The following is a 24,805-nucleotide window of genomic DNA, read 5'->3' as shown; positions in this document are numbered from 1 at the left end:
TTGCAACATACACAAACCCTTACACTGGAGATAGCACAACCTGCACAATATATAGCCATAGCTCTCATGTAGATCCCCCACAGAGCCAAAAAGCTGAAATTTTAACAGATTCCCCCCCCCCTGCTGTAATAACTGGAGACAACCCTGATGTGAACACTTCCCTAGCTCAGAGGTTTAGGGAGTATATGACGTAGGCGAAGAGCTCCTTGCCGTGTCACAGGACTAGTAGTGCAGATAATCATTACATAACCATGAAGACCTCTAGGGCAGCGTGTCATGTGGGCGATTATATAATGAAATAAATCCATTTTCCGGGAATTGCAGGGAGATGATGAGATCTATCAGATGACCAAGGCACAAGGCTCGAAACATGAATCAATACAGAACACATCACTTATGAGGCAAGACTGGTGCAAACACACTTCTACAGAATTAGCAATTAGATAACCTATAGGCAATCTATCCTGCATACAATATGTGGTGTCCCCAAATTTAAAGTGAGAAAATCTGGACCATTACAAAGTATAGATTCTCCATGACCTCTAACACATACATCTTATATAGGCAATGTAAAATAAGTCTTACCTGCAGTTCACACCATGCTACCTCCACCCACGTTTCTGTATCCAGACCCTTATACACTGTCTTAAAGGATCCTCTTCCAATTTCAATGTCAAACTTTAAAAACCTGCCATCGGGGGAGGTAGAAACAGCTTTTATGTCGGCCTCCTCTTCATCGTCCGTTTCCTCTTCTTTTTTGGACTTTGGTACCTCTTTAGAAGTTTCGGGCTCATCTTTCTTTTCTTGTTCAACTCGGTCTGGTAGTCCTTCTGCTTTGCTTTCCGTAGAGGTCTCACATTTTGGTTCAGGGGCCTCTTTGGTCAAAGCCTGGTCACTGGCCCCATGTGCTCTCTTGGCAATGGCTCTTCTGGCTCTAGAGATAGGGATGACCTTGTTGTGATGTTGAGATTCATTCAAGTCCAGAACCGGAGGTTCTTCTTGATCCGACTCTACCACAGTCCTTCTTAAGAACCTCAGCTTGACCGTTTTAGAGTCTTTAGCAGCTGGCACAAGCTGGGTTTCTTTCCCCGAGTTGAGCATTGCAGTGTCCATGATATTCACACCAGTGTTCATCCCATGAATATTCATAGGTCTCTCCGCACAGTCATTGGATTCTGCAGGACACTCTTGCCTCAGAAGCGGATCCTTTTTGCAACGTACCCCACTTTGCTTTAGATTTGTGGCTGCAGGCAGAGAGCCCTGTGTTCCCAGTCTGCTGGAATCATGGTACATATCAGTTTAAGAGAAAACGAACAACTCAACAGATTTCCCCGCAGGAGGCTGTGACGCAGGCAGATGCAGTTGCAGCAGCCCTTCCTAAAGCTCCCATGAAAAGGTTATAGAAGTCTGCCCCCCCAGATCACTGCAGATTCTCTGTCAGCACCGCAAGCCCAGATCTTGTCAGAAAACCACAGGAGCCTGCAGGAATGAGACAAACCATTAGATACACACACACACACACCAAGGACCTGCTCCACTCCCCATCTACACTCAGGAGCTGTCCAGCACCACCTCCTATCTTACTGGGGTCAGCAAAGACACGTGGGTGCGGTGGTCTATAGATCCTGACGTCTTAAGACAACGTGAGGAACAGCACAAGATGTGGTTAGCGAGGGTCATAAGGAGCTGTGGACATAGGGATCATACAAAGGGTCAGATAAAGGAGCAACATGGGTGTGATAGGAAGTAATACATTCAGAAATAAGAAGTGCTGCTTTCATATTCTGGCATGGCATCCCCCCTAGATGGGCCCGAGACCCTTCTTTGAACACAAAGAGTTGCCAACCAGGCCCTGGCACCCTCAAATAAACAAAGAATAGGTGGGCACAGTATAGGATCACACAAAATGATACCAGTACCAGGCCTGGCAGCCAGTTATGAAGCAATGGTATCAGGCCTGGCATATTTACTATACAGAGGGGGTGCCAGGCCTGCCATCCTCTCCAATGCCAGCCCCAGGATGGCATCCACATGTAGACATTAATGATATTCTGAATTGCGACAAAGTGCAGCCCAGAAGCTCCTGTGTGGCCCTGCGGGGGCATGATGCCAGTTTAACCCTTACACTGCTGGCTGACACCAGAGAGAGAGAAACACACAAAAAGGGGCTGGGTGCTAAGAGAGAGCACATGCATGCAAAGGGTGGGGAGAGGCAAACAATACTCACATGGATCCCAAGGGAGACTTCTTCCCTAAAATCTATGCCTGCCACATTATAGGCATGGAACTTCTCACCTTCTCACAATGACCCCCTAGTCCTCCAGCCCAGGCTCATGCTGACCCCACCCCACCATGCTCTGCATCATCTCCCTCCATACCCACCCTGATCACAGGACGCCCCCAGGACATGGCTGGGATGGAGGGGTTAATCCGCGCCCCCCTCAGCTCGTCCTCGGCTTTGTAATGACATCTCCATGGAGAGAGCCCGGCGGCTGGACAAGGGGATGCCTAAGTGGGCAATGCGGGAGGAGGAGAGGGAGAGGCCGGGTAGGAGGGGAGAGGAGGGACCTACCGGCCCTGGACCAAGAAGGAGCTTGGATCTGCGAGCTCGCCCCTCCCTGATGGAGGATGATGATGATGATAGCAGCCGGTGCTGGGGGTAGCGTATAGCGCCGCCGGCTGACTGCCGAGGGTGCAGGGCATAACGCCGCCGGCCGACTGGAGGGGGAGTAGTGTATAGAGACGGGCGGCTGACTGGCAGGGCATAGGGCTGACTGGCAGGGCATAGGGCTGACTGGCAGGGCATAGGGCTGACTGGCAGGGCATAGGGCTGACTGGCAGGGCATAGGGCTGACTGGCAGGGCATAGGGCTGACCGGATGGGGTGCAGGATATAACATCGGGCAGATGAGTGGAGGGGGAGCGGGGCAGATGAGTGGAGGGGGAGCAGGGCAGGTGAGTGGAGGGGGAGCAGGGCAGGTGAGTGGAGGGGGAGCAGGGCAGGTGAGTGGAGGGGGAGCAGGGCAGGTGAGTGGAGGGGGAGCAGGGCAGGTGAGTGGAGGGGGAGCAGGGTTTAGCGCCAGGCAGATGACTGGCAGGGTGGAGGTCACTGTTTTGAAGCTCCACTTTATGACCAGATTGCAAACCGGACAGCGCTCTATAAGAACTCCCGTTGAAGTCGGTTAGATAAGACTCTGCCTAATACTTTCCACCATTGGGAATCCTTCTGGGACCTATTTCAATACAATTGTGACTACACTTTCACATTAGGGTCACCTGCCCATATTAATGGTCCATCATAAGACTAGAACAGTGGGAAGATGGACCACTAAAAGAACAGTTACATATGGAGCCCCGTGGACCGCAGTGACTATAATGGGGTCCGTCAGAGGCAAAAGTGCTGCGTGTAGGACTATCGCTTGCCAATTTCATAGAGACACTGCGATGAAGCCCCTACATAAATGTGAACACCTAAGGCTAACGCTAGGATCACACTAACGTCCGAGTCTCCAACCCACATTCCACTTAAAATTGGTGGAGAGAAAAGTCCTGTAAGAAGTAATTTCAGAATAAAATTCTCAGAAACCAGGCGTGTCATGATTTTTTAGACAAATAGGATTTCCGTCTTTCAGGTCCCCACGTGGACCAAAAGGATGGAAACTAGAACGCTAGTGCGAGTTCACATTTGTGGAGTCTTCACTGGCATTGGCATAGAAAAGAGTCTCTCTGCTGTTTTATGGCGGACACCCGGCAGACCCCATTTTAGTCAATGGGGTCTTCTAGTGTTCTTGGGTAACCATTGTTTTAGCGGTCTGGCTCTACATTATTTGGGTTCTCTGGTGGACACGAAAGACGGAGAGCAAAGTCCAGATGTGAACCTAGCCCAAAAGTCAGACTTTTTGTCAAAAATATCTAAAAAAATATACTGAGATGCAAGTACAGTATTCTAGGTTCACATCTGCACACGAGTATCGCTCATTCAAATCTGCTGGGCAACCCGAACGACAGAGAGCCAGACTATAATGTGATCTGTTGGGTTTCTGCTGCTTTTATACTGAAACCAGTGGAGAGAACAATCCTACTTGCAGAACTTTTGTGGAGACTTCAGCACAGATGGAAACTTAGCCATAGTCGGCCAGAAATAGATATTTTCTGTTGAAAATATCAGCGTCCAGCGTGATCGGCTACTTTTGGCGATTCTTCAGCCAAGTTGTGCAGACTGTTTGCAGGTTTCTTCACGTTTTTTTACTGGGAGTTATTAGCTGAGGAGCTGTCCTTAGGATAGGTCAATGATTGAAGATCAGCAGGGGTCCAACGAGGGTCAGCAGCATTCAGGTGACACAGTGACCATACTTATTATCACAGCTCAGCCCATTCACTGGACTGATAAACCTGCTCCAGACAGCTGATCTACAGGGTCCCAGGTGTCAGACCCTCAAAGATCTTCAACTTATTATCTATCGAAAGGATAAGCCATCCATTGAAGAGAAACTAAACAACTCCCCAATCAGGCAGTTTACTGGTTAATGTTTATAGTGGGATCATTTATACAAACTATTCCATCATTGATCACGACAGGCCAAGGTCTGGCCAACTTTCTGGTATTTCATGATATAAAGGTTCAGGCATGTCCTAATCTACAGTCATGGGAATGTTTGTCGAACCGTCGTGTTTTTTGGAAATTGCAGCATGTCAGTTACCTACGGAAACGCTGCAATACACACACACACACATATATATATATATATATATATATATATATATATATATATATATATATATATATATATATATATATATATATATATATATATATATATATAATCCCCCATATAGGGATCACAATATTACATTTCTCCCTATCAGTAAGTCTTTGGAGCATGGGATGGAAATCCACGCAAACACGGGGAGAACATACAAACTCCTTGCAGATGTTTTGTCCTTGGCAGGATTCGAACACAGGACTCCAGCACTACAAGGCTGCAGTGTTAGCCACGGTGTTGTCCCCATATACATATAATTGAAGCAGAAAGTTCAGAGGAAGACTCTTTGGATTATCTGTGAAAAGCACTGCAATGCATTTCCGCCAGTTTTACCTGCAGCAGTTTTTGGCTGCAGCTCACTACATGGTTCTTAGTGTAAAAAAACCAAAAAACACATTTGTTGTCTGTAACAATTAATTACATTACATTGTGGGGGATGGGGTTCCTCACGGTGAAACAATGACACTGAGCTACAAGGCCTGCCCAAAACTAACAGCACCAATATATCTGGCACTGGAGACCATACTAGCAAAGCTGGCAGGGCACTGAATTCAGAGCCTTGTTAGCTTTCTAGCAGTATACATCTGTGCTCAGGTCTGCAGACTCTGGAAAGCTGGACTGCCAATACAGCGGTTACACATATGCCCTATAGACTATAATGGTGCCCACTGGGTGTCCGCTGTTTTCATATTCCGTGCAGGACTTTTCTCGCTGCCGATTTTCACCAGTTTCTGTGGCAGAGTTTCCAACGAGACTCCGGCACAGATGTGATCCTAGCCTTAGAGGGAATGAAAGATCCTCTTTAAGAGACACTCCAGCAGTAAATAGACAAAGAGGGATACAGCACCTGCACATAATTCACACATAGGGACCCATGCCCTTGGATTTATAACTGCATTAATATAAAAGCGATCACAAAGTTATTTGTACTTGGAATATGGGAATTGAAAGAAACTTACTTTTACAACTCCAGGGTTTACAGGTTATATAGCCTGCTATGGTACAATCATGAATGAAGCCGAGCGCTTTCCATCAGGCCATACAATGTGCAGCCACCTTATTATACCCAGCTGAGCTCAGCCTCTGATGACCCCTCCTGTGCTCAGGAAAGAGTCATGTGACATGTGGAGCTACTTTAAAGGGAAACAACAAAAAATGGACATTCCCAATTTTCATCTGGGCCTAATTAGCGATGGAAAGTCGCAATGCAATACCGATGTTCTGCATCACCATTCTGCCGGGAGAAATCCAAGGTAGACGTCCACCTCCAATTCCTCATTTGTTGACATCTGAACAGAGCCTAAGTCTAAAGTCACATAACTGAGTGAAAACAGTTGAGGGTCGGCTATTCTCATTGATCCTACATACATGTGTATGGTGAGATCTGTGATAATGGACAGAAATAGAGCATGGCCTATACTTTGACGGTTCATGAGAATGGACTGTCAAAACATCAGTCATGTGAATAGGCCCTATTCACATGTGGCAATACAGTCGATATTCACTGCTCTGCTAGCTTTTTTTTTCCACTAGAGGAATTTTCCGCTAGCAGAAAGCTAACAGAACCCATTGCAATCAATGGGAGGCTTTTTTTTCCACGCGGAAAATTCCACACCAAATTCCTCACCATTTTCCTCCATGTGAATGCACCCTAAGACTTCCATACTACATCTAAGTGCTAATAATTTATTTTTCCTTTTTTATTCGACTACACTTTTTAACCAAAGTATGTCCAGCAGAACAGAGAGGTATAAAGCCGGGTTCACACAGGGTTTCTTGTTCAGCATTTTGATGCAAAATCCACATCAAAAATTGGCTCAAAAACCACCTCCCATTGAATTCAATGGGTTTCTTTTTCTGCAAGAAGTTTGTTCCCGCTCACGAAAAAAAAGCGACAGGCCCTTTCTTGAGGTGGATTCCACGGCGTGACACCTCCCTTCCGACTAGGCCCATTCATTTGGGGCTAATCCAGAGCGAAATGCCGCGACTGGATGCTGTTACACTGTATGCACTGCATCGGCATCCAGTCGTGGCTAGCCGTTTTTTGGACCGGATTCTGAGTCGGCCTCCGCGTCAAAATCCGGTCCAAACCCCCCCATGTGAACCCGGCTTAAGGCTAGATTCACATAAGAGAGGTGTCAAACAGCCGTTGACAACACTAATTTTCCACCACCGTCCTGCGCCCAAGGGGCACCCGCTTTCACAGATCCCCATACATTTCAGTTTATGGAGGAATCCATGAAAACGTCCAAAAATAGGACATGACCTAAACTTTGAAAGTCGATTACAATGGCCCACCTAAAAAAAAAAAACAAAAAAACAACGGTCATGTGAATAGCTCCCATTCTTTGACATTGAAATTAATTCTGGCATATGACGTCACACGGCCATTATTCACTGTGGATGTAACCTTAGTCCTTCCTTTATCTTCCCTGTTGCTTTCGGTGCTTTACCATAATATATACCCTTAGAGTATATTCATACAGTGTGGTTGTGTTTTGATTTTTGTCAAAACTGTGCATCAAACAATGCATGATATATGGGATTTGTCTGCAGTTAAAGTAGATGAATTTTTTGCAAAGTAGGAAATAGCCTTTGCATATGCAGCCGACGTGCAAAAATGGAACATGTCACTATAGGTAAAGTTGTAGTTGGTTGATAAGAATGAAGCAAGTGGGCAAGTAAATAATATCCTTTGTACTTGTATGTCTATAGATTAGCACTATCAGTCGGCAAACATCATTGGTATCTTTGTGCGGACAAAGACCACATTGTGTTATTACAAAGAGATTTCGGGGCTATATTGCTAGCAAAATGCCCCAATAATATGATCTCAATCTCACAATAGTCCCAGTTTCTGTTTGATGTGATAGATGTTGGGAGAGGACATTTGGGGATATTTCTGTGTCAAGGTGAATTTTAATCCTGTTGCTATACAGTTTGTGGACTTTCTGCTGCATGGCTATTTTTGTGAGTCCTCTAAAAGTACAAACATGGCCGCCTCTTCAATCTGAGCAGCTGCTAGACAGGGGTCAGTGGACCCTCGTTCTCAAGATAAGTGAGGGGTCCAGAGGTTGGACTTGCATGTGTTGGGTAGTTATGGCATATGCTGTGGATATGCCATAATTAATTGAGATGGGAATGACTCTTTAAAGGGATCCTATCATTAAAACTAAATTTTTTTCTCGTTAACATGTCGGAATAGCCTTAAGAAAGGCTATTCTTCTCCTACCTTTAGATGTCTTCTTCGCGCCGCTGTTTGGTATAAATCTTGGTTTTCGCCAGTATGCAAATGAGTTCTCTCACAGCACTGGGGGCGGGCCTCAGCGCTCAAACAGCACTGGGGGTATTCCCAACGCTGCGGGTGAACTTTCCAGCAACGCCTCCATCTTCTTCCAGAATGGGCTCTTCACGTGTCTTCTACCAGCGGTGGCTTCAAACTTCTAGGCCTCGGGCCTAGGGCAAAGCCGACTGCGCATGCCGGCCACAAGAAAATGGCTGCTTACACGACAGTGCAAGCGGCCATTTTCTTGTGGCCGGTGGGAATGCACAGTCGGCTTTGCCCTAAGCCCGAGGCCTAGGAGTTTGAAGCCACCACCGGAAGAAGACACAGGGAAAGGCCATTCCTGAAGAAGATGGAGGCAGTGCTGGAGAGTTCTCTCGCAGCATTGGGGACGCCACCAGTGCTGTTTGCATGCTGGGGACCTCCCCCAATGCTGCGAGATAATTCATTTGCATACTGAAGAAAACTGGATTATATACCGAATGGCGGCGCGGAGAAGACATCTAAAGGTAGGGGAAGAATAACCTTTCTTAAGACTATTCCTATGTGTTAGGGACAAAAAAATTACTTTTATTGATAGGATCCCTTTAAGGCTGAGGCCCCATGTTGCAGAAACGCAGCAGAGAAAAAATGCTGCATTTTACAATACCAGCAAAGTGAATGCGATTCTGACTAATCCCATCCACACATTGTGGGAAAAGAAAAAGCTGTGGAAAATCTGCATGTCAATATTACCTGCAGACGTATTCCCTATAGATTTAATGAAGGAAGAAACATTGCAGAGAACAGCGCCGTGAAAAACGGTACGGAAAATAACACAATGAGTTTTTGATGCATTTTTTTTCTGCAACGTTTTTAGCTACATTACACATTGAAACTTAGCCTCACAAGATCATCCACCACCTCCATCTATTTTATCCTTCAGTAGGTGCTGGGTCACTTTTTCCATCACAGCTGTAATTTTTTCTCTAGTTCTGCTCTCATTGTTCAGAAACAGTGGGGAATGGGCTAGAGAATAAAATTTCAACTGTGATAGAAAAGTGAACCTGCACCTACTGAAGGATACAAAGAGTTACAGGAGGTGGCGAAAGGTTCTCTTTAACTATTTAAGACAATTTACTTTCTATTGCGTGCATTAGACTATAACTTACCCAATGGGCATAGTACAGTTGTTCTCAACATGTGACACGCATACCCCAAGGGGTAAGTCCCACATTCCCCAGAGGTACAAGCTGTGGCTAAGAAACACTGGTCTCTATTACAAGTTGTACTAAATTTAGGTCCCCCCTGTCTAAAAGAGATGCCCATGCATGGCTGTAGGTGCCATGCTTACTGTAAGAGCACAATGAGTGCTTTCATCGCAGTCAGTGGTAATTACTGACCCTTGGAGCGAGTGGTCAATACTAATGGAAGTGCTCATTGCTCTATAGGATGGTGCCCACGGTCCTGGGCACTGTAGGGATCATTGTGTGGGGACACTGTAGGAACCATTATGTTATATGCGGGGGTAGTGTAGGGGCTATTACGTAATGAATAGAAGTTATAATTTATAAGATATTGCAACTTTGGAGGGTTCTTGGTTGGGACTTTTTCTCACTAAGGGGTACTTTGCTTGAAAAGGTTGAGAAACACCGGAATAGTAGATGTATATGTCAGGAGTATTTCCAGATATCTATGTAGTGCCCAAACACAGCATGAACCCTGCCATACATACATGGCCGTCCAATGATTACAATGTGAGCTGATGAGTATAGACACTAGAGTATACTACGGCAGACATATGATCCATATGATAACCACTAGTGATTTGTTTCTGTCCATCCTAAAACCGTGACCTTTGAATTTGACAACCTCTTTAACACCATTCCTAAGAGGGTGCTACCAAGTGAAAATCTGTTGTATATTACAATAATACCTGGGCCCGGCACCATGGCACACCAGAACATACTTAATGGTTAAATGTTGAAAAGGTTGATCCTGACGTGCACTGCGGAGAGAGAATTGCCTCATCCATATTAAATACAAGTGATGCAGGCTTTAAGCTGTTTGGTGTCAATCACCGCCATTTATACCTGATGTCAGGCAGACGTGTCACGCTCTAGACTGTTAAAGCTTCAAGTCAACGCTCTGCAGTTCGCTTTCCATTGAATACCTTACAATAGGCTGCCATTTAGTCATTCTTACACTTACATTTAATGAACACCCTAAAGACAAAATCCATTATACACCATGGGAAAGGAACAAAGACAGTCGCTGTCACCTATAGACACACATGTTCGGTTACAATATTCCCGTGGCAGGATCTGCTCTGGCTTTTATTTGTCTGTTTTTTAATAGTTTCTGGCAAATATTAGTTGCTGATGAACTGCGAGTCTTGTATTAGCTGAAACTGATGGAATTTTGTACCGAAGTTGATAGGAAGATGATCGTATTCTAAAAATTCACATCTGCTACTTTTATTGGTTTTTCATCCCATTGTTCTGATCCTATGGAAACTAAATGACGGATGCAGGGGGGGGGGACCTTCTATCCACATCTGTCATCAGTGACTGTAATATACAAAAAAGACTTTCTTCTGTCTTGCTTGTTATAGTTTTAGGCAGAAGATAAAATCCTGCTAGGCAGCTTTGATGGTGGTGAACGAAGGAGCAGACAAGAGCAGAGATGGTGGTGAACGGAGAAGCAGGCGGCAGCTTTAATGGTGAACGGAGGAACAGACGGCAGCAGCAATATTGGTGAACAGAGGAGCAGCAGCGATGGTGGTGAACAGAGGAGCAGATGGCAGCAGCAACTTTTTTTTTTTAAATGTAGATTGTCAGCCCCACATAGAGCTCACAATGTACATTTTTTTCCCTATCAGTATGTCTTTTGGAACGTGGGATGGAAATCCATGCAAAGACGGGGAGAACATACAAACTCCTTGCAGATGGTTTTATGCCCTTGGCGGGATTTGAACACCAGGACTCTGGCGCTAAAAGGCTGCAGTGCTAACCACTGAGCCACCGTGTGGCGGCAGCAGCAACTTTGTCTGTGCTCTGAAGAGTTGTAACTGGGACATACTGCTTGCTATACAAGAACCACCACCATAAACGGCTGCTACGAGGCCCACAACCTTAGGAGGCCCCTTTTTTTTTTTCTTTAGGCTGTTACCTGCTGAATTACGCCAGCAGATAATAATCCCAATTTACTTTTCCATGCTCCTGCCCATAGCCGCCTCAGCTCCCACTTCAGCCCTCCAGAGGTCCCCATGTGTCCCACATCACATCACTGACTATGAGGAGCACCAGGATGCGACTAACGCTGGGCTCACACCAGCATTTGGCACTCCGTATTAGAGTTCTGTCTTCTGCCGGCAGAAGATGGAAACCTGTGATGCCGAGTCTGGCTGTGAGTGCCAGTGAGCGTTTTGAGCTCTCCGCGGCGAAACCGTTTTTTTAAAACCAGACACAGAGTACTACATGTTCAACTCTGTGTCTGGTTAAAAAAAAAAGCGGTTTTGCCGCAGAGAGCATAAAACGTTCACCGACGCTCATGGCCAGACACTTTTCAAACCCATTCAAATGAATGGGTTTGAAAGATGCCGGAGGGTTCCGTCTCCTGTCCTGCTTTGTGCAGGAAACGGAAACCAGCAGAACGGAGTCCCGGGCGCAGATGTGAACGAGCCCTGACACTATTCAGAGCACCCAGATACTTAAGGGGAAGTGGCGGTGGCTCTGGGGATCAGTAGGTGCAGGGTCAGGGATCAGTAAGTAAAACTTAGAGTGTTTGTAGGGCGAACCTCATGTTCAGACATAACACGGCTGAAATGAAACTGCTATTATTACACTCTGGAGTCTGTTTTTTTTTAAATGTTTGATCATCTCCCCTGTGCCTCAGTTTATTGTACTCTGGGGTCTGAAGAGAACAGTTTGTGAGAGGTGAACCCCAAAGATTTCTGCCAAACCTGACATTTTTGCAAAATTTGTAACATACACCATAGGAGCCACTAGGGATATTGTATTGTGTGGAGGGGCCGCTGTGGGACATTATACTGAGACGGCCCTGCTGAATTTGGGATGCTTGGAGGAATAACTAATCCCAATGTAACATACATATTTTGCAGCAGAATCACTGCTGATGTGCAGCCACTGCTCCAGGATAGTCAGAATAGGGACACATTAAGTGACAGGATATTTTGTTAATAACTGAGGAATGAACAAACTGACTGCCCATTTACGCATACTGTATTTTGAATGGTCTCTGACTCCTTCCCCTTCCCTTCCTCCCCCACCCCCTCATTTCTACTCTCAGGTTTTTGTGATGTGTATACATTTCCAGTCTATTTGACATTATATGCATTGCTTCACATTCATGTTTTTTTAGGTTTTCAACTCTTGTGTTGTATTGTATTTTACAAAAATCCTTTCAATAAAAATTACAGTTTAAAAAAAAAAAATTACTTTTCCCAATGATAGAGCCCCTTTCAGCCAGAATTCTGTTTCATTAGACTTGGAAAACTCTACCTCATTGTTCATTTTATTAGTCTTGTATTTTTCTCCATTATAACTAAGAAAATCATATTTTGACAAACTGCAGCTTGCCTTGGAAACTGAAAGGTTTTAGCTGAATTGTGTGAATGGAACTTTTTTAAAAACATATCCACAAAAACAGCACACGTTATCATTTCAGTAAAGTACTGGAGCATAAAGTATGAATAAACCCCAAAAGTGACACCTCCAGGTTTTATGTCAAACTCTTTGCTGTCCTAATGGTATGAAAACATAATAGCGGCCATATTGTACCTCCACATTTGACTCGCTCAGTAGTGGCACATAGTATAATAGAGCACATTTCTCAAATGACATTTGCCCAAAAAGCAGAATAATGTGCATTATAAAAATGACTATTTAAGAAATATGTGCAGCATTGTTAATCTCATACTACCACCTACAGCACCTACTGTATATACCTGGCTTGTACTTCCGTATGCCATTGAAATCTATAACATCCACTGAAGACGAGCACATTCTGTGAGTGAAGAGATATTGTCAGGTTTTATTAAATATCATAAATATACTTATGATCCTATGAGATCCGCTACCCCCCAAATCCATTGCAATACACCCCATAAAGTGAAAAGACATACTGTGTAGCCAAACAATAGCCTGATTCTGCCGTGAGTTACCGTGGCAGAATCAGCGCCACTTTACTCCGCGTGAATGCCCCCTAAGGTGGCCTTGCTGTTCCTGCCACATAAGAGGGTACTTGTAGTATAAATTGCATGTTGGAAGGGAGAGGTCCTGTTATAGAGTTTGCATCTGCTCCAGAAACTTCATGTTACACCACTGACTTAGGCTAGGTTCACATCTGCAATGGGCTCTCCATCATATGAGTCTGCAATAGCTTGAGCGTCTGCTAGAGAACTCTGTATAAATACCTGTATTCATACACAATGGAGAATATGAGCTCCGAAAATGAGCTGAAAAAGTTGCGAGCAATCCATTTCCCCTATAACAAATGACTCGGCGTGTAGTCGGCAGACCATGAAATAATGTTTGTGTTCATGTTTGCAGGCAAATGAGCGTCTTCTGTGGTTAATGTAAGGGGTAATGTTTATTATGAAAGTGTCATCTCTCAAATGTAATTCTGAAGAATATAATTACAGAAAATTACATCTTTCCCAACAATCCATTTGTAAAATACAAGCAATACTTCTCCAGTGTCACAGCTGTTTTGTCTTTGCTTAACCACAAAAAGAATCTCCGTTATTAAGTCAATGGGACTGAGCTGCAATACCAGAGACAGCCAACAGACTAGAGTGGCGCTGTTTTTTGGGGAAAAAAGCAATTTACATTGTTAAATGAATTAACAAAGCTTTGCTACAGCTTGAAAAGCATGCAAGTCACATGTATTAAAAGTGCTTGTTCATGGGGGGGGGGGGTTGTCAATCCTTCCTTCTTTTGCATCAAATGTTTTGGAAACTTAGGGCAAGAGCAAGTAACAGGTGTTTGTATTTCCCATGCTGCCCTTGGTTCTTGTGGCAAATCTTAGTGATGTCATAAACTTATGATTTGCATGGGTATAATCTCTCCGAATGAATAAGAGGACGCCATAGTACCCAACTTTTTGGGCTGTCAAAGAGGGACACTTATAGGTGTGCTGTATGCCATATACCATCACTTTAGTGACATTTAGGCTAAGGCACCACGTTGCGGAAACGCCGTTTTTTTTTTTTGTTTTGTTTTTTTTTATTGTAGAATTTGTTGCGGTTCTTTGAGCCAAACTCAAAAATGTCTACAAAAGGAATGGGAAATATATAAGAAGCTCTTAGGGCTAGTTCACACGTGACGGACCACGTATTTTGGTCCTGATTTTGATGTGGGAAGCTGCGTCAGAAGAGGACCAAAATGCAACTGTTGCGGACAGGGCCGGCGTCAGCGCACAGCATAGTCGGGCAAGTGCCGGGGCCCACAGAGCCTCTGGGGGCCCCCCGGCACTTGCCTGTCACAATTTCAGCTCATCGGTGTCCGTCCGCCGATGAGCTGGAATACATACGCGATGCAGGAGCTGTTAGATCAGCTCCTGCTTTATTAAAGCTCCGGCCCGGCTTGCGTGTGTATGCGCGATGACGTCATCACATCACGCTTACACACGCAAGCCGGTCCGGAGCTAGGCAGGAGCTGATCTCACAGCTCCTGCATCGCGTATGTGATTGGAGGGAGAGAGGAGCGTCGGGGGAACGAGGGAAGGTGAGTGATAGAAGGTGAGTGTAAGTGTTTGTTTTGTATTACATATTAAGGTGAAACATAATGAAGGGGGCCCATGAAACTGGGGGGCAAATGAAGGGGAGGGGGGGAACGGCATGACACTGGAGAAGATGAAGGGGGTGGGGAGAGAACGGCATGAAACTGGGGACAGAGATGGAGGGGGCCCAAAGAAACTGGGGAGCAAATGAAGGGGAGGGGGGGACAGCATGACACTGGGGCAGATGGAGGGGGTGGGGAGAGAACGGCATGACACTGGGGCAGATGGAGGGGGTGGGGAGAGAACGGCATGAAACTGGGGACAGAGATGGAGGGGGCCCAATGAAACTGAAGGGGAGGGGGGGAACGGCATGACACTGGGGCAGATGGAGGGGGGAGAACAGCATGACACTGGGGCAGAGACGGGGGACATGAAACTGTGGGCAGATGAAGGGGGAGAACGTGATGAAACTGGGGACAGAGATGGAGGGGGGACATGAAACTGAGGGCAGAGGAAGGGTGTATATGAAACTGGGGGAGAGATGGAGGGGGGGCATATAATTTACAGGTGACTGTAGGAGGATTATACTGTGTGGGAGCACATAATAAATGAATGAGAATGGGTGGAATCAACATAAAAGTGGGTGGAGCTAAATTTGCAGCGGCGCGCAGAGCGCGCCGCACATTTTGCCCCCCTTTCTACTCTTTAAAAGATTGGGAGGTATGGCGTTGGTGACGCCACACTCCTGCATGACGTCACTCGCTTCATCTGCAACGCACAGTGTCTCGACTCCCCCACCTCCTTTACAAGGGGGCCCACTGAGGCTCTGTCGCCCAAGGGCCCATAAAAACCTGGAGTCGGCCCTGGTTGCGGATTAACATTCCGGAGTAGGCCCAAATGAATGGGCCTAGTCCGGAGGGTGCTGTTGCAAGGCGGACGCCGGGGCTGAATCAGCCGTGGAATCCGCCTGATGAAAGGGTAGCTCGCTTCTTTTTTCCGTGAGCCGGAACATACTACTCACGGAAAAATGGAATCTAGCGGTCTACAGAGACCTCTGTTGTGAGGGGCAGATTCGGAGGTGGATTCAACGTCAGAATCCGCCCCCTCTTGCCTCATGTGAATGAGTCCTTAGGGCGGATTTTGACACAGAGAGTGAAGCGGTCAAGTGAAGAAAGGTCATGTTGCTTCTTTTTTGCTGCTAGCAGAAAAAAACAAATGCAATCTACATAGACCACTATTGTAAAGGGGCGGATTTTGAAGCTAAATCTGCTGTCAAAATCCGCCACTTTGTTCACGTGTGAACTAGCCCTTATACTTCTACTTTCTGCTCAATCCACTCCTGGCTTTGGCTCAAAAAACTGCAAAAAAATCTGCAACAAAAAATGCTGCATTTCCGCAAAGTGAGGCCTTAGGGGGCGTTCACACTACCGTCAGTGTCCGACAGGTAGTGTCCGCTCCTAGTGTCCGTTCAAAATCTGGCACGGACATTAGGAGCGGACACTACCTGTGTCCGTGACACTTGTCATTCACTTAAATGGCGATCGGGTGCGTTCTTTTGCACTCCGTGCCCTTCCTTCACTGTCCGTATGTAAAGATGTCCGACTTTTCAAGCGGACAGAAAAAACCTACATGTCGGGTTTTTCTGTCCACTTGAAAAGTCGGACATCTTTACATGCGGACAGTGAAGGAAGGGCACAGAGTGCAAAAGAACGCACCCGATCGCCATTTAAGTGAATGACAAGTGTCACGGACACAGCTAGTGTCCGCTCCTAATGTCCGTGCCAGATTTTGAACGGACACTAGGAGCGGACACTACCTGTCGGACAATGATGGTAGTGTGAACACCCCCTTAGCCTTAGTAAATTCTCTTCTCTGCAGTTTCTTGTTAGGATTTAAGTCTTTTATTCCTCTACCTCCCCTGCGGCTCTGACTCAGTCTTTGCTCTTCTCCTCCGTCTTTTACATGGAGTAGAGTGGGGTCAGTGATGTTCATATATCCTCGAGGTTATACTTTCTATTACAGCAGTTAGGTCACATGCACATGACTGTCAGTAAAAATTACATGGTTTGGTATTCGTGTGTCATGGGTGGTTTTCACTGATTCATACATTGAAAATGAATTGACATATCAGCAAGTGCAGACATGTGTAGGATCTAATCCATATGTACAGGTCTGTACTATTATCTGCAATTATGGATAAAAAGTACAGTGGTGTGCATGAGGCCTTATGATCAGGAATCCACTTGCAGTCAGTTGAAAGTTATGAGAGCAATTCCTGACTCATCACCATGACAAGTGAGCCCAGGCTGCAGGTTTACTAGATCACTGAGCGCCATCTGCTGGTAGGCATTAGCTCTGCCTCTGATTCAGATTCAGATACTGCTGCAATGCAGTTTTCTTAGGTACTTACCAACAATACCTGAGAATACCCCATCCTCCCTGAAACTATATGGAATTGTCTCTGTTATTATTTGTAATGTAACATAATGTAATATTAAACAGTTCTTCAGGAGTTTGAAGAGCATTTTCCTCCATGTAGTTTTGGTTGTCACTAGGGTGCATCATCTCTTCCATCTCTGGGTCTTCTCCACTTTTGCTGGTGCTTTGCAGAAAGAGGAATCTCTGCTTTATAGAAGTAAATGTGTGGGTGAAGAGGTCTGAAAAGAACCTTACAAGTCACCGTCCACATGAATGTGATTAATGGATTTGTGATGTCCGCTTTTTTTATGGGCGTTGCACGGCAGTATTAAATTCAGTGTCAGTGAACGGGGGCTTCACATGACTATTATTTTAACAGACCATCAAAATATACGTCATGTACTATTTTTGTCCATTTTCATGGATCTGTCCGTACACTCAAATCTTTGGGGGAATCCTTGAAAACGGGTGCAAGATGGTGGTGAACAATGAATGTAGCCTTAGTGTGCCTAAAAGTTCATACATATGGTCATATTACTTCTCCATACAGCCCAAAAACTGTATGGTAAAGTAATAAAGCACCCATAATATTGTATGGGACCCTGCTGTAACTCTGTGTTACAGTCACATACAGAAAATGGATTCTCTTGCGCTGGTCTATATCTGTAATTGGGACCTTTCACTTCCTCCAAGTCTTTGCATCTTTTATATGTGCTAGGTCCTCTGCCTTGTCAAATTCTGGTGAAGACAAATCTTTTAATAATAGCTGCTGCCCACTGATTCTGGCACTGATGGAATCTTTTCTTTGGTCCCCACCGTTCCTGAGCAGTCAACATACCTCCCAACCGCATACCTCCCAACCGTCCCGATTTCCGCGGGACAGTCACGATTTGGGTGACATGTCCCGCGGTCCCGGTTGGAGGGAGGTATGTCCCGATTTCAACTCAGATCTGCGTCCAGAGGATGCAGATCTGAGTTGAACACATATGCGGCTGAAGCAAGGAGCTGACACAGGTCAGCTCCTCGCTTTGCCGCTGCCCGCCTCTCTCCCTGACACATGCGGCTGAAGCTGCTCGCTTCGCCGCTGCGTGTCTCTCTCGCTGACACGTGCGGCTGAAGCGAGGAGCTGCCTTGTGTCAGCTCCTCGCTTCGCCGCTGCCGCCGGCTCCTGGCTTGTAGACGCGATGTACAAGCCAGGAGCCGGCGGCAGCGGCGAAGCGAGGAGCTGACACAGGTCAGCTCCTCGCTTCAGCCGCATGTGTCAGCGAGAGAGACACGCAGCGGCGAAGTGAGCACGCGAGCAGCTTCAGCCGCATGTGTCAGGGAGAGAGGCGGGCAGCGGCGAAGCGAGGAGCTGACCTGTGTCAGCTCCTTGCTTCAGCCGCATGTGTCAGCGAGAGAGGAGGGCAGAGAGCGGCAAGGGAGCGGAGGAGAAGGTAAGTTTAATGTGGAGGTGGAACGTGAATCTGGGGGCAGATGAAGGAGAGGACGGCATGACACTGGGGGCAGAGATGGAGAGGATGGCATGACACTGGGGGCAGAGATGGAGAGGACATGAATCTGCGGGCAGAGATGGGGACATGAATCTGGGGGCAGAGATGGAGGGACAGGAATCTGGGGGCAGAGATGTGGGACATGAATCTGGGGGCAGAGATGTGGGGACATGAATCTGGGGGCAGAGATGGAGGGGACATGAATCTGGGGGCAGAGATGGAGGGACATGAATCTGGGGGCAGAGATGGAAGAGGGACATGAAACTGGGGGCAGATGAAGGGTGTATATGAAACTGGGGGAGAGATAGAGGGAGGACATATAATTTACGGGTGACTGTAGGAGGATTATACTGTGTGCGGGCACATGAAAAATTAACGAGTGGGCGGAGTCAACACAAAAGTGGGTGGGGCTAAATTTGCCGCGGCGCGCTACACGCACCGCACATTTTGTCCCTCTTTCGGTTCTTCAAAAGTTGGGAGGTATGCAACCGTCCTGGATTCAGCAAGACAGTCCCGAATTCTGGGTCCTGTTCCGCTATCCTGGTCGGTCGGAGGTATGTCCTGATATCAACTCATCTGCATCTGGAGAACACAGATGAGTTGAATACAGTGGTGATGCAGGAGCCATCCGCTCCCTGCTTCACCACTCGACCCCCTGAGATGACGTCAGTGAGGATTCTGGGAGCAGAGATTTCAGAAAGAGCAGCAGGGAAGTGAGGAGAGTATAAGGCCGGGGTCCCACGGGTCAGAAACACCAGGGGATAAATCGCAGCATTTTATAGTAACTGCAATGTGGATGATATTCATGCAAACCCCATGCCCACTTTGCATTTAAAATTGCAGCACGGACACACTGCAATTTCCAAAACCAACACGGAGGGGGATATTACACTGTGGGAGCACCAAGAGAATGACATTATATTGTGGGAGCATGTGACTGTAGGGGTGTTATACTGTGTGGAGGCACAAAGAGAAATAGATGGGAATGGACGGAGTCAAAGTAGAAGTGAGAGGGGCTAAATTTGCTGCAGGCACTATTCTTTAATAAAGTACATTACAAAAGTTGTTCCTTTCACCTGCACTATGGAATTATGATCAAGCAAATACAAGTATTACTTAATATTTTTTAAATCACCTTAGACTATATACAGAAAATGAAATCTACAGCTACTAGGCACCAGTGCCGCACCTCCCATGAGGCGACCAGAAGCGAGCGCTTCAGGCGGCGCTATGCCAGGGCCTCAGGGAGGGCGGCATTTTTCCTAACCTAAGCCAGTCCAGGACAAGCTGTCCTGGACTGGCTTATCACCGAGCGGTGGTTTAGGGAGGCCACTGGAGCAGCGCTGCTCCGGCAGCCTCCCCTCACGCTCAGGCAGAGAGCAGGCAGTCTCCGGGCTTACTCTCTGCCAGCGAACGGGGCTAAACCCCGCCCCTTCACTCGGCCACGCCCCCGATCCACCGACCACGCCCCCTATCCACCCAGCCACGCCCCCTATCTGCCCCCTCCTCCCGGCGGGGGGGGGGCGGCTTTCTGCAGTTAGCTCGGGCGGCGAAAGGGGAAGGTTCACCCCTGCTAGGCACAGACTTCAACTACAGTTCACATCATTTTCTTTCTTAAAGGGATTCCACCATTAAAATCTTTTTTTTTTTTCTCGTTGACACGTAGGAATATCCTTAAGAAAGGATGTTGGGCTGTGAGGAATGGCCCCCTGGCTGTACTCGCATTTTGCAAAAAATACAGTATTTTACAGTTCCTGCAACGTAGATTAGATTCTGGCTCATCCCATCCACACATTGCAAAAAATATCTGCAGCAGACATGTTGCGATTTAAAAAAAAAAAAGTTGTATTTTTTTTGTTTAAATCACAACATGTCATCTATACCTATAAGTATAATTGAAGCAGAAATTCTACAGAGGAAAACTCAATGGACTTTCTGGGAAAATCACTGCAGGAAAACTGCAATGCATTTCCGCTGTGGTTTTTCCCGCAGCCCTTTTTGGCTGTGGCTCAATACATAAGGCCTTAGCCCTAACCTTAGTCTGTGTAGTTTAGAAATGTAAATAATGTCCTGTTGAAATTTATTAAGAAGATATGTAAATCTTCATCTTTCGTATTTTAGTAGATTTTTGTGTTCTTCTGTCTACAGGGTTAAGCTTCAGGATGTTTTATTACTATGGCAGGAAGCGGGAAAAGGTGAAAAACATGAAAAACAAAAAAACATACTCCCCTGTCCCGTGCTCCTGTGTCCCAGGCAGCTGTCTGGTCCTGCAGTGCCCTGAGCAACGTGCGAAGTCTCTGTTGCACATGAACGCTGATACCAAACTGCAGACTCAGCAGCCTAAAGAAAGGAATTGGAACGCCACAGGTGACACATATAAGTGATGTCCTGTGTCCTTTCCTTTGGCCGCTGATTGGCCTCAGCAGTTACGTGTTGCAGCGACTTCCACTAGAAAAGCAGGGGATGCTGTGGGACACCGGGGATAGATGAGTATGTAATGTTTTTTTGTTGTTGTTTTTTTTTCACTTTCCCTTACCACCACAGAAAAAACTTTTCCCTGGACGATCCCTTTAACTACATAATTCTGATCAACCACTAGGTGGCAGTAGGCTGGCTGCATTAAAGCTCTAGTTACAGACCTGGACTTTTTCTCTCCTTCCTAGAATGCAGCAGCTGCTCTCTGAACAACCGTCTTCAGAATAATGTTTTTTTTTTTTTTGTAGGTTGTGAGCCCCATATAGGGATCACAATGTACATTTTTTGTCCTATCAGTATGTCTTTGTAGAATGGGAGGAAATCCACAAAAACACAGGGAGAACATACAAACTCCTTGCAGATGTTGTTCCTGGCAAGATTCAAACCCAGGACTCCAGTGCTGCAAGGCTACAGTGCCAACCACTGAGCCACCGTTGTGCCCCAAGCCATTCTCAGAATCTTGCCTGTACCGCCACCCTGAAAGAAAGAGAAGTTAGGAGAGAGTTAAGTTGAGAAAGGGATCTGAATTTATTTTGCCTGATATGATGTTTGCTTTAATTCTGGGGTCTGGAGTTTGGCTATATCAGATGTGTGTCTGAATGAAGGGGTCTGCTTTGCGTGGGGGCAGTCTATTTGGCATCTTGTGTTGCAGTGTGAGGCTGTCGAATGACAGTCAAGGATTGAGTAGAGGAGGTGATTGACTCCTTCATGCCGATTTTCGTAATCCCAGTCCCCCTGGAGCTTGCACCTAATTTATGATTAGATGTATGCTTCATCATAAATAAGGTGGATCCTCCAGCGTCTGATCACCCAACTGTGTAGCTACAGGGGGTGCAGTGGTAGCAGTTGCTACTGAGCCCTGGACCCTGAGGGGGCCTCAAAAGTCACTCTGTAACATAAAATATACAGCACAAGGAAGATGGGGCCCCAAGGGAACTTCACGGTTCTGAAAGCACCTAAACAAATCTACGCCACCTCCTTGCTGGTGTAGCATACTGGCATCAATTACTCAAGAAAACTCGTGTAAATTCTGATAAATGTGATGGGAGACCCCATCGTGCTTCCACCATGCTCCTTAAAGGAAAGTGACATGCAGGCATAAAACTGTTTAAAAAGTTGCAATTTGCTCAAAATTCTCACTTGTGCACTAAATTTACAACATTTTCATCGTTTGTATGCCAGTTTTCTAATACACAAGCCATGTATATATGGCTGGTTCAGAAAAGAATAGTCACAATACTATAACACGAGACACAAAGCTTCCAGTTATACCACCGCACTGCAATATAGAATAAGAAGTCTATCGTGACTAATAGGACATTATGACCAGAACATGACATAACCCAGATTAGGATTAATCCATCAGACTGATGATCATGAAACATCTGGATATAGACTCATGATTGTCTGGAACTTGTATTAGAAAACTCCCTTCTTGTGGACCTCCACCCTCACGGTGCAGGTGGCTTCGTACATGCTAACTGTCAGCCTTTCTAATGGATATAATCTGCGGGGACCAAAGACTTGTCATCAAGGAGCATAAAGAAACAAAGAAGACGTTATAGTTACTATGTCGATAATTAAATAAGAGATTTTGGAAACCAACAAGGAAACCACAATGCAGATCCAAGAGCCAGAATTATAAGGTGGAGAGAGGAATTAGGTCTGATTTCCAGCAAAATTGGACATTCACTGGTCATGGAAATTCTGTTAACGTTAGGCACAAGCTAGAGCCTATGTTTTACTAGAGATAGGTGGCACCAAGGAGGCTGGCTGTTTTAGAGCTCATGTGGTTGCCATACAGATATTAGTATACCTTTTTACCAAATTCCCAGTGGATTACACATGGCCTCTACGCTGATATGGTGGTCTCCACAAGAGGACATAGGACCCCTCCTGACCCACATCAATCGTGACTTATATAGCTAACATTACCTTGTTATGCATTGATAAGCGACAAGAGCCCCAAAACTTCTGTCTGTGGGTTGGTGTCCTTTTGGAAGATATTATATGGCTTGGTTGATATCTTAAGTCATGTTAAAAGCCTTGTTTAAAAGTCCAACACTGATATATAGGGATGCTACCTTCTAGTTGGTTGGTGCTACAGGTATAATTTTCCTTTTTCCAGTAAGCAGAAGTGATTTTCATTCAGAAATAGTGAGTTGGTTCACTTTGCTATTAAAGAGAACCTGTCAGGTTAATTTGGGGTGTTATCTGTCAAGCAGTGTCGGACTAAGGTTCCTAGCACCCACTCTCCAACAACTCTTAGGACATACAACATAGTACCCTCCAAATTTGGGTGTATCCTGAACCGTTATTGTGTCACTGGCACCAAGCATGTACGCCTAAGGTTCATTGCTCATGCACCTGAGGTTCAGCAGATGGATGTTGAGAAACCAGGTAGGATTTTCGTTTTTGACTCCCACCTTCCAAACCCCATAACTTTTGTTATTTTTCCGTTCACAGAGCCATATGTTTTCAGGACACATTGTACTTTAAAATTTTCTGTATTGTACTGGGAAACTGAAAAAAAAATTCACAGTAGGCCATCTTTGAATGTGGTTGAGTAGTACACAGGCCATGTAACAAATGAACATTTTAATAAAGACCTATTGAATAATTGATTTATTTTTAGAAAACAACAAACAAATAATTGTGAAAGTGGACTTAGGGGCTGTTCACATGACGCAGATTGAATGACGAAATTTCTATGACTGGAAATCAGTTCTCATGTGAATGGGGTTGTTTTGGCAGCAAGCAGATGCGATAACTCCAGTTACTTAATCTCTGCCTCCATAATTTATACCGGACAGTGAGCTGTAATCCACAAACATGTGAATGAAATTAGCGCCTCCCTGGTATACGCAGTGTATGTCAGACACTATAAATGGTGCGATAATAAACGGTGTATAATTTCTGTATGATTAGATTTCAGCATTACATCATTCTTTCTTCTGTAATACCATATGCTCCATGATCGGTTGTTTTTGGCTTCCAGTCACTGAATAAAAACTTTCCTGTGGAGAGAAAGATACAATAAAGGAAAAAGATGTAGAAAGGAACCATGGGGGAAATCTAATATTTTACACCCGTTTGTCGCATATTAAATACCAAGAGCGTCATAAATTGTCACAACTGAAATTTTTGCAATATCCCACGCCACTCCCACCTCCCAAAAAAAAAAAACAGGCAAGGAAAGGATGTGCTGGTGTCCGTGCTAGGTTTATTATGATTAATTTGGTGCATATGATGATGGAAATCTACACCAGCGAGGACCTGGTATAGATTTCACTCCAGGTACATGGCCTGGCAGAGGGTGCGCTTCATTTAGGAAGAAGTGCATGCCTTGTCATAAATAAGGTGCACCCTCTGTTCACGCAGGAGTTAGGAAGACTGTCGTTGATGGGGGGTGTCAACTTGGACACCCAAAAATCTCCAGAAAAAACCTCTACGGTCCTCTATTATCTGAAGCTGTAAGATCGTGGCTCGACGCCACTCCATTCATAGTCTATGGCAATAATGGAAATAGCTGAAGGTGGTTGGACCCCCGCCAATCCAGTGAATAATTGTGTAATGCTTCTGGTTGGAGTACCTGTGTAATGATATGTACATTATTATTTCACACTTCTTAGGGTAAGTTCACACTGGGTT

The 24,805-nt window shown here is 45.6% G+C and overlaps 1 protein-coding gene across 6 annotated transcripts in view; it reads right to left on the bottom strand.

Annotated features, from left to right (window-relative positions):
• WNK2 (WNK lysine deficient protein kinase 2) overlaps positions 1–2,504 on the bottom strand; it is a 117,263-nt gene extending 114,759 nt beyond the window's left edge. For 5 of the 6 annotated variants that reach the window (XM_075287137.1, XM_075287134.1, XM_075287136.1 and 2 more), the window contains exons 1-2: positions 2,383–2,504; positions 586–1,479 (exon numbers count right to left, since the gene is read on the bottom strand). In XM_075287137.1, the coding sequence (XP_075143238.1) occupies positions 586–1,293 (708 nt within the window). In that variant the 5' untranslated portion in view covers positions 1,294–1,479; positions 2,383–2,504. Of the gene's footprint in view, positions 1–585; positions 1,480–2,227; positions 2,297–2,382 lie in introns of those variants that run through there. The other variant, XM_075287135.1, reaches the window with a different exon arrangement.
• Between the last annotated feature and the right edge of the window lie 22,301 nt (positions 2,505–24,805).

Source organism: Leptodactylus fuscus, chromosome 9, assembly GCF_031893055.1.
Source record: "Leptodactylus fuscus isolate aLepFus1 chromosome 9, aLepFus1.hap2, whole genome shotgun sequence".
Lineage (NCBI taxonomy): Eukaryota > Metazoa > Chordata > Amphibia > Anura > Leptodactylidae > Leptodactylus > Leptodactylus fuscus.
The sequence above is the reverse complement of the archived record's forward strand: the minus strand, read 5'-3'. Positions and strand labels throughout refer to the sequence as shown.